Source organism: Martes martes, assembly GCF_963455335.1.
Source record: "Martes martes genome assembly, chromosome: 9".
Taxonomy (NCBI): Eukaryota; Metazoa; Chordata; class Mammalia; order Carnivora; family Mustelidae; genus Martes; species Martes martes.
Window position 1 is genome coordinate 120,092,328 of NC_137896.1, and position 10,217 is coordinate 120,102,544.

At 51.7% G+C, this 10,217-nt stretch overlaps 1 protein-coding gene across 1 annotated transcript; it reads left to right on the forward strand.

The window, feature by feature from the left end:
• The first annotated feature begins 280 nt into the window (after positions 1-280).
• On the forward strand, positions 281-3,491 carry POMC (proopiomelanocortin). The gene is made up of 2 exons (XM_080814640.1): positions 281-426; positions 2,650-3,491. The coding sequence occupies exons 1-2, from the start codon at positions 295-297 to the stop codon at positions 3,313-3,315; spliced, it is 798 nt and encodes a 265-aa protein (XP_080670766.1). The 5' UTR covers positions 281-294; the 3' UTR covers positions 3,316-3,491.
• Positions 3,492-10,217: the final 6,726 nt, after the last annotated feature.

Here is a 10,217-nt window from a genome sequence, read left to right on the forward strand (position 1 = left end):
TGATCTCTAAAATAGCTTCTAGTTGTAACCTTCTTTGGGGTCTGATTTTTAACAGGAGACAAAGGGGAAATTGCACATAGGTTACCCAGGTCCTTCTCCCCTCCTTTCCACCACAACTCACACCAAACTTCTCCTTGAACTGCTCCTGTCCTCAAAAAGCCTTGAGCTCCACAAGTGAATGTGTTGTTAATATTGGCTCACAGTCCTTCCTGGTCAGTGGCCAACATTGTTCTGCTCCTTGCAGGGGTCCCACCAATCTTGTTTGCCTCTGCAGAGCCTCAGCCTTCCTGGAAGATGCCGAGATCATGCTGCAGCCACCCAGGGACCCTGCTGCTGGCCTTGCTGCTTCAGGCCTCTGTGGAAGTGAGTGGCTGGTGCCTGGAAAGCAGCCAGTGTCAGGACCTCACCACGGAAAGTAACCTGCTGGTATGTGGGCTGTGGCCACCATCTTGGTTTGGGCATTGGATGGGACTGCGGCTGGGACTAGGACAGCACAAAAGAAAGGGGACTGGGGAAGGTGAAATTCATTCCCAGAGATATGGGTAACTCAGGGCAGGGTAGGAACAGATCTCTAGGGTAAAGTCAGAATTGAGACAAGGAGGGGAGGAAGCAGCTTCAGGGAGATGGGGGTCTGGTCCACAGTTTCTACTTAATTATCTTCCTTCCTTATCTTCTTGTATGAAGACCACTCGGTTTTAGCTATTTAGCGATATTGCCGTTAAAATAATAACAATGATAGCAGCAGTAATAATAATTTTCAATCTTTTAGACTTATCATTCCTTTTTAAATAACCTTGTATCACTTGACATTTTCATTCCCTTTCTACTGCCAATTACAAAGTCAGCTAGGTGGTACTGCAAATCTTCTCTAGCAGGAGAAGGAAAAACCCGGGTGCCATTTTCCTCTAACTGCCAAATGTCTCATTCTTCTTCTGGAGGACTGACCTGCAGCCTTTCCAGAAGCATGTAAAAGCCATTTGTGCCAAGCTGGAATTGTGTGTGTGTGTGTGTGTGTGTGTGTGTGTGTATTGAGAGGCATAAATGAGAAATTATACCAAGTTAAGGACTAAAAGACACACTGCCAGTATCAGTGGTTGAGTTTCATCCTGCTGCCAGCACCTGCCTGGTGAGGGTAGAATGAATGTCACTACATTCTGTGTGCTTTGTCCATGAAGAGGTTAGTTACGGTGAAGGGAGAGAACTCAGAAACACAGAGGTTTCATGTACAGTACAAAATAGAAAGAGCCCAGGGAATTCTGTCAGTTCTAGGTCAGAGAGAGACCCAAGAGACTATTGATTGGAGATACCCACTGCACAGCCTCTCCTACTGAGAGCCCACCAGGGAAGGAGCAGTGGCCACGGTCGGAGTTCTAGCCCCAGCTCTGCCACTGAAGAGTCATGGAAACTTGCCAAGTTCCTTTTACCTCTTTGATCCTCCTGCTTGGTTATGTATCCAGGGGAGAGGAGTATGAGATAGCTTTTACTTTTCACTGTTCAGCAGCGTCATAATTCCAAATCTCTGGAGTATGAAATTCCCAACTCAACAGAGTGGGTGGGATCCTTCTGTTTCCTTCTTTGCAGTCCCAAGTAACTGAAAACTCAAGGCTGCAGCCTATAGGTCATTTTGTCAGACAAATGTGTACCATAGTGGAGTTGTCTGCTTACAGAGAGCAGAGACTTATCCTCCCTGACCCAAGCAATGGAAATAATCCTGGTTCTTTACCCCTCCCTCCAGTAGAATGAGGTGACAGGGAAGGCAACTACTCCCTTCCAAAGCTCACTGGTTGGGGACAGTACTGGATCAGCTCAAAAGACTTGAAAGAACCAAAGAAAGTGCCAGATGGCATGGGAAAAATTTTGAGACATGGTACAGGGAGATGGCTGGGGTAGGGCATCAGTCAGGTGTACAAATCATGGGAAAAGGTTGAGGCATAATTGGAAATACAGGCTCTAGGGGACAGACTTCTACTTCTCTCACCTGAATAGATTCTCCTCCAAATTTCAGGGGTGCCTGGGTGGCTCAGTCAGTCAAGCAGCTGCGTTTGGCCCAGGTCATGATTCCAGTGTCCTGGGTGGAGCCGCACATCGGGTTCCTTGCTCATCAGGGAGCCTGTTTCACCCTCTCCTCCCCACTCATGCTCTCTTGCTATCTCTGTCTCTCTCTCTCTCAAAAAAAAAAAAAAAAAAAAAAAATTCTCCCCCAAATTTCAGCCCAATGCCCCTCTCGGACTTACACGGAACCATGTTTATTTATTTGATATTCATTAAGTGCCAAAGATGACCACCATTTACCATTTTTTGATCAGTGCCTATATATTAAGGTAAGACACTGACCCTGCTCACTAAAGCTCTGGGATAAGTAAACCAACGAATGGGATGGGGGTATTTGTTGTAGCTGCCAGGCAGAAGAACCAAAGGGTACAGGCGATAGGTCTCGAGTGTCCGTGGGCGCCAACAGGACCGGGAGGGCAGACCTCTTCGTCCTCGAAAGGGAGGCGGCAGCTGCCGAGGCCCTAAGTCCTGCCGGCACGTGCCGAGAGCCGCGGGCGCGCAGGGCGCAGGCGCAAGGCGCAGGCACAGGGCAGGGTACCCGGCTGCTAACCATCCCCCCCCCCCCCCCCCCCCCGCCCTCGCCGCTCGCCCCCGCAGGCGTGCATCCGGGCCTGCAAGCCTGACCTCCCGGCCCAGACGCCCGTGCTCCCCCGCAGCGGCGACGAGCAGCCGCTGACCGAGAGCCCCCGGAAGTACGTCATGGGCCACTTCCGCTGGGACCGGTTTGGCCGCCGGAACAGCAGCGCGGGCCAGAAGCGCGAGGAAGAGAAGGTGGCTGTGGGCGAAGGCCGTGCCCCGCTGCCCGCGGGCGGCCCGGAGCTCCGCGGCGATGGCGGCGAGCCCGGCCCGCGCGAGGGCAAGCGCTCCTATTCCATGGAGCACTTCCGCTGGGGCAAGCCTGTGGGCAAGAAGCGGCGCCCGGTGAAGGTGTACCCCAACGGCGCCGAGGACGAGTCGGCCGAGGCCTTCCCGCTCGAGTTCAAGAGAGAGCTGGCCGGGGAGCGGCCTGAGCCGGCGCTCGGCCCCGAGGGCGCGGCCGAGGGCATGGCGGCCCTGGCCGACCTCGAGTACGGCCTGGTGGCGGAGGACGAGGTGGCGGAGAAGAAGGACGACGGGCCCTACAAGATGGAGCACTTCCGCTGGGGCAGCCCGCCCAAGGACAAGCGCTACGGCGGCTTCATGACCTCCGAGAAGAGCCAGACCCCCCTGGTGACGCTGTTCAAAAACGCCATCATCAAGAACGCCCACAAGAAGGGCCAGTGAGGGCGCCGTGGGGCCAGAGACTTCTCTCCCCAGGAAGTCGACCCTAAGGCCCCCCTCTCCTCGCCTGCCCTCCCGCCGCCTCCCGGCCTGGGTGTGCTTCTCGCTCAGGCCGAGATGGCCCGATAGTCAGCCTCTTCAAGCTGTCTGTAGTTAGGAAATAAAACCTTTCCAGTCTCACATCTGACTCTGGCTCTGAATGTCCACGGGGCGGATAAAATAAAAATACATATCCATCAAAAAAAGAGCAGCATGTATTGATCGGAGGGACAGTGGTTTCCATGTGACCATGTGGAAGTGTATTTTCTAGGACACAGTGAGAATGAAGAGGAGATGTACCCCTGCCCCCATGGGTGTTACGGGAATCGTGTAGGAGCTCCCCTCTATGAAAGAACAAAAATTCAGCTGAGTTAATCTGAAGATCTAATTGGCTTTATTAAATGATTCATGAGTCCAGTAGCATCCCGTCTAGCAAGTAGAAGGAAGCTCAGAGCAGTTGTACAAGATGGAAGGTTTTTATAGGAAGGAGGGTTGGGTGAGAAAATTATTAGCGAAAGAACCGTTCAGGGAAAGGTCTTTCCCTCGGAGGGAAAAGCAGGAGGGTCTCATGCTGACTACCTAATCTTTGGGGTGGGGGTGTGTGATGTGTGTGCATGCCCGGTGTGCACATTTGCACGTTGAGAGGGGTGGGCAGCAAATGGAAAGGACCCATGTGACAGATTACCTGATTGGTGCTTATAAGGAAATTCCTGATGAAGGAACTAGATTTACATTTCTGGGGGAGGGTGCAATTAGGTAAGGCATTAAGCCCAATTTGGTGACTTGGCTGATGCCATTCTGGGAGCCTGTGGTTTTCTTTTTAACATGTCTAAGAGCCAGCCCAACATTGGTTGAAGCTCACTGTTGGTTGCCAGATGGGATGCTGTGGTAACACCTCCCTGAATCCAGCTATCTGTGTGACCTTAGGCAAGTCTCTCTACTTTTCCAAGATTTGGTTCTTTCATCCATCCACCCACCTCTTCCTAGTGTGAGGATTAATGAGAAAAGAGATGTGATCTTTCTATCACTGAGAGGCTAAGTGTGACAGCTGAGGGTAGGTGACAGTTCGGACTTGGCTGCTCTCTCAGGCTACTCACAAATGTCCCCAAACACTTGTTCTAACCTACATAGACACCTCTCCCCCCGCCATGGAGACATACCTGTACAAATACAACACAACATACACAGATGCTTCTTTCAGACCCTTAGGCTCCAGCCTTCATGGCTCTGTCTTCTTGCCCTTGTTATGCCCAGACCCCTTCCCATGTTGCCTCGCCACAGCCTTTCTCTCTCTCTTTTTTTTTTTTTTCAGCCTTTCTCTTTATTATACTCAGTGCTCGGCCTCAACTATCCCAACAGCTTCCTAACCAACCTGTGCCCTTGTCTCCAGTCTGTCTCCTTCCCAACCCACCATACACAAGTTCTTCAGATTAATGTATACAAAATCTTGTTTTCCTTACATTCCCTGGTTCAAGAGCCAAAAGTCACCCCACCCCAATTTGCTCTCAAAGTCAGATTTCATTGGCCATGGACTCTCGTCCATCAGCTTCACTCTCCTGACCAAACCCCATTTCCTGTGTTTCCACCTACCAGTCTTCTCATCCTTCTTTTCCCTTCCCCCTTCCCCCTCTGCCTGGAACGAACTCCCCACCTCCCCCCACCATTGTGAAACCCTTTTTAAAACATGAACCCAGGCTTGACTCCAGTTCTGCTGGGAGACTTGTGATCTCTTCCAGCTGAGTCTCCTCATTCTCAGCCCCGGAGGGCACACAGTCCGGCTGGATGGTAAGTTCTAGCTTCACGCACTCTTGTGTTCTCTTCAGGGAAACTCCACAGTCCAAAGGGCAAAGGCTTGGGGTTGTGTCTTTTTCTTTCTTTCTTCTTTTTCTTTTTAAGTAGACTCCAAGCCCAGCACCCCTGTTTTTCTTTCAGATGTCCCATGGCGTTTGTATAATGCTGGGGTCATGGATTTACAGCCACATACACTGACAATTCACAAGAAACTCACAAATACTCACATGCACACAGAGATCCACACATATATGTCAATTACATTAGACATAGAAGTGGATGGTACAGATCAAATCCCGCTGGGAAACATTTGTGTATGGCATGTGCACAGAGATCCCCATATTTTGATGCTCTAGGAGTTCCTAATTAAAGAAAACTGGAACATACCCTGAGCAATCCTCTGCAAAGGGAATTGGAAAGCCCTATTCTTAAGTCTAAAATCTCCCCTATGGTGGGTTATATAATGGGGCTAGGGTCTAGTCGCTGTGAAGAAGAAATGGCCTAGGCTCTCCCATCAGAAAGCTCCCATGCTGGGAATCCCAAGCCTGGTGTTTACATCTGGGCAGCATCTTTTCCCCTACTCTCCTTCCTTTTTAGGTGCATAAAGTAATGGTAGGTGGAGGCAGCTAAATGTCAGTAGTTAATGTTGGTATTTTCAGATCCCGTTTGCATCCCCCCAAAACCATTTACTTTAAAGAAATCAAATACACAACCATGTGGTGACAACATTAACATTTATTTGAAAAGGGCATCATGAAGACTCATTGGGAAATCATGACTAATATCCTAGAGAATAATCTCACTAAAGAGTCCTTCTTCATTCAATCCCCCTCACCCCCATCCTCTTTCCCCTTCCTTGAAATAAAACTATTTTGACTCAATGAGTTTAAAATACAGAAAACTGCCACAGGCACTAATTCTGTGCTCCCACATAAATACGTCAGCTGTTACGTACATATATTGTCAACTATCAACTATGCTGCACACATGTGTGTGCACGTGGGCACACACTCTCTCAGCCAAGTCAGGAGGGTCTAAGTGGACACAGACATGTCATGATGTATGTGTAATGCTGTAGTATTGCGGATTTCCAGCTCTGCACTCCACAGGCCAGAACCGACGGTCACGGAGGAAGAGCTCAGTAGGGGAAGGGGATGGCCTGAGGCCCCAAGGTCCCCTGAAGGAGAAAAGACCAGGTCAACCTGGCCGTGCTAAAGGAGAGCCCAGAATACTGCCCTCTGTCCCCAGTGGGCCACTGAGCCCCATCCACGGTCCGTCTCCTCCCCACCCCCTCAGCTGGCCAGGCCCACCATGACCATCCTGCCGCAATCTTCAGACGTAGGGTCACTTTAACCAGAAGATTTCTAGGGGATGGAGCAGCAGCACAGGACCCTAAACCTCCTCAGACACCATAAGATACCATGTTTCAGCAGGATCTGCCTGCCAGGGTCTGTGGGTTAGGGAAAGCAGGCATGATCTGCTATCGTGAGCTGTCCTCCCTGTCTACCTTTATTTTTTATTTTTAAAGATCTTATTTGACAGAGAGAGAGAGACATGGAGAGAGGGAATACAAGCAGGGGGAGTGGGAGAGGGAGAAGCAGGGTTTCCAATGAGCGGGGAGCCCCATGCAGGGCTCGATCCCAGAACCCTGGGGTCATGACCTGAGCCAAAAGCAGAGGCTTAACGACTGAGACACCCAGGCGCCCCTTTCCTATCTTCCTTTAAACTTAATACTCAGCCTTACACACAGGCCTCATCCTTCCCCAGAGACCCCCACAAGCCAGTTGCCATTTTATGGTCACAGAAAAGGACTGGAAGAAACAGCCTCACTTCCCGGTGACCCTCCGTGTGACCAGGTCAGAAGGCCTGAGGACCGTGTAACAGCAACGGGAAGCTATCATGCCCCAGGGGCCCCCAGAGAAGCCCTAAGGTCTGGCTTTGAGCTGTTTCACGGTACCCCAAGCTGCTGTGATTCTTAGGCCAACTGAAGCATGTTGTCTGGGACCCAGGCCACCCAGGGCAAAGGGCAGCGTGTGTATGATCCTCGTACTTCTCCATCCAGCACTGTAGGCGGTCCCCTCCCACTTTTCACTGCCCATCCGTCTCTTTGTGGGAGAGGCTGGACAGAGGACAGCATCCAAGGGAGGACCTTTCTAATTCTTCTCACTTCCTTGGGCTCCCTCCCTTGGTGAGGAGGCATTTAGGAGTCAAAGAACCACTTATCTCTGCTTTTCAGAGAGAGGAAAATGGGAACGGGCACAGGGCACCAGGGACCCCACTGAAAGGAAAAGAACGAGCCTCCAGGATCCTATGGGGACTGTCTGCTGCGCGGCTTCCTACCCACTTACACGATTCAACCAAATTAACAGGACCTCTCAAATCTCAAATACATTCGTGCCTTAAGTGATGCCAACAGAGTGGTAACCAGCCCTGCGCCTCGGCCTCAAAGCAAGAGCCCTCTGTGGCTCCCAGGAGCCGCTGCTTTGGATGGGCTTGCTGGCTCAAGCCAGACGGAGAGAGGCAGGGCGCAGTGTCAGTCACATGACACAGGGCAGCCAGACGCCAGCCGGCTTGGAAGGCAGTAAGCAGTGACTTTAAGCCCAAGGCCTGGGTGCCCGTCACAGTCTGCTTTGCGCCTCTCCCTGGGCTCACGGGAGGGGAGTGTGGGTGTGAAGGACACTCCGCAGTTTACGGAGTAATCGTTCGAGATAAGTCACATTATGGCTTCTGACTCTGAGGCGTATCTGGCTAGGATCCAGGTCCTACTTCCTGTCAGCAGGCAATCCAGTATTCTACCGAGTGTAAGTTTCTAAATTGAAACTGAGAAGAGGGCCCTCAAGAAATGACTAGTTCCCCCCAAAGAAGCGCATCTCTGCTAAGCCCTGGTGAGGTAAGGGAAGAGCTGCAGGGGACAGAGACAGGCGTGAGTGTAGGAAGAAGAATGGTAACCGTGCACCTGCTTCTTCGCTCCATTCCCAGGGCGGGAAGAGGGAGGAGCATCCGGGTGGGCCCACAGATCTCTGGTTCTGGTGCTGGCTCTGAAAAGAGGCTCCAGCGCCACGAAGTCCCAGTCCCAGGGCCAGGACCCCAAGGGTATGTCCCAGGGTGCAGCTGCCATGGATTAGACCCCAAAGTCAAGTGGACACAAGAAAGAAATAGGGTTTCTCATCAAAGCCAAGCAGGGGATACAGATAGAAAGATCTGGTAAGGAAAGACCCGTTTGTGGCTCAAGATTGAGAGTTTCTCTAAAGTTTCTTCCAAAGGTCATTTGCCTTCATATTTTATTTTAAATGTTGTTTCTTAATAAAGAGACGGTAAGGTAAAGAGAAGTCGAAGTTCATGCTTATAAATTTGGGCTGAGCATCAGCCAAGAGCCACAGGTGGGGGAGGGGTGGGGAGCAGAAGCCGAGATCCTTGGGCCTCGTAATCATGCAGGCCATCCAGAAGCCACAGGCCCTTAGCACAGAGGCACCGACCTGAGTGGAAACTACAGGATGAGAGTCAGATAGCGCCCCCTATTCAAAATAGTTATTGCGCATAATGGGAAAATGCATATGTTAAGGTTTTCCCAGTTCAGGAAAATACACCTACTTACCCTCATACCCAGGCTTTCACTGTGTGTCTGTGCAGGGCTGTGGGCACCGGTGTGACCAGAGGGTGTCCCACGAAGCCCCCTCCCCTTAGCAGAAACATCCTGCTCCTGGCCCTTCACCACACAGCCTAAACTTGTACCCTAAAAAGGGATTCCTTTGGGTCAAGAAATCTCATTCTCCTTTTTAAAAAGCAAATTCTCCAGGGAGGAATCATTTGACCATTCACACCTTACTGGGAGTTCCATCAACTCAGAAAAGTGATGGAAAGTTTTCCTGGAAGACAAGAGAGGGGCTATTTGGGACCATAGGGTGCTGCCATGGGAGGAGACCCAGGAGGCTCCGGAGGGGACAAAGGCCCCCGGAGAGGGGATGGGTGAGGGGAGCTGAGAGAACACGGCGAAAGGCCTTCTAGCTCTGCCTCTGCACATAGACAGGCGGGGCGCTCAGCAAAGATGGAAAGCCAGAACCCAAAAGGGTCCCCACTGCTTCTCCCCAAGCCTCAAGTTTGCCAGTTGGCACTGATGTCCTCACTTTGCCCAAAGAGTGAAGAGATCATTCCAATATTGGGTGCCAGATCCTTCTTTCCTTGAATGAAACATCCAAATGGTGGACTCTGACATGCTTGAGATGCGCAATGCTATCTTCATAAGCCCCTCCTCCGCCCCCTCCCAAGTCAGGCTGGGAGCCTCTGCCACAGGAAGTGAAGTGGACAGGCCCGGAGGCCCTCACAATTCCTCTTCCTTTTGAGACACACAGAACCAGATTTTCTTGAGCCATTATCTCATTCTGTCCTCCCTCAACCCAGAGGCTGTAGAAACACGCTAGGATCTTTAGGAAGAAAGGCATCAGAGAGAAAACTCAACTTAGAGAAACATCCAGAAGGAAGAAAACTGTGGGAGGACCCAGCAAGCTCCCTCTCAATGAGGGAGGTGAGGGGATGCAACAGGGGATGTGGCCTTGCCCGCTTCTGCCTGCTGCTCCTCCACGGGTACAGGCCCAGCCCGGGGAGAGCCAGCCCCCTCTATGGCCCAAGCTGCCCATCCTGGATTTTTATCCTTTCTTGCCGTGCATGGTGTCTTGACTGCAGTTCCTTTGGAAGGGCTTGACATGAATTAATAATAGAAAGAATCACAAGGACACAACCGGCAGAGCAAGCAGGAGAGTGGAAAGGAGGAGAGGCTGGAGGCCTCCAGACAGAGGGAGAATGCTCTGGCGGACAGCGGCCGCCTCCCAGCCTCGCACACCGCTGCTTTCCCAGAGCAGCTGCGAGCTCGCCCTGCGTCCTCCTGACTGTCGTCCATGTCTCTGTCTAGTTCCCTCCCGGGGGATCGGCAGCTGTGCCCCCCAGACCCACCCCCATGAAAACCCTTCCCGACCTACAGCAAGCAGGAGATTCTCAGGACCCCTGTCTCCCTCTGGAGAGTACGCCCCAGCCCTCCCATGGTTCTCAGCTCTTGGTGGACACAAAGGAGGAGACAAAGG

Bases quoted from the DNA above. Each gene is read 5' to 3' on its own strand.
- POMC (XM_080814640.1), top strand. From the start codon at position 295: ATGCCGAGATCATGCTGCAGCCACCCAGGGACCCTGCTGCTGGCCTTG. The intron at 427-2,649 runs GTATGTGGGCTG...TCGCCCCCGCAG, and splicing joins CCACGGAAAGTAACCTGCTG to GCGTGCATCCGGGCCTGCAA.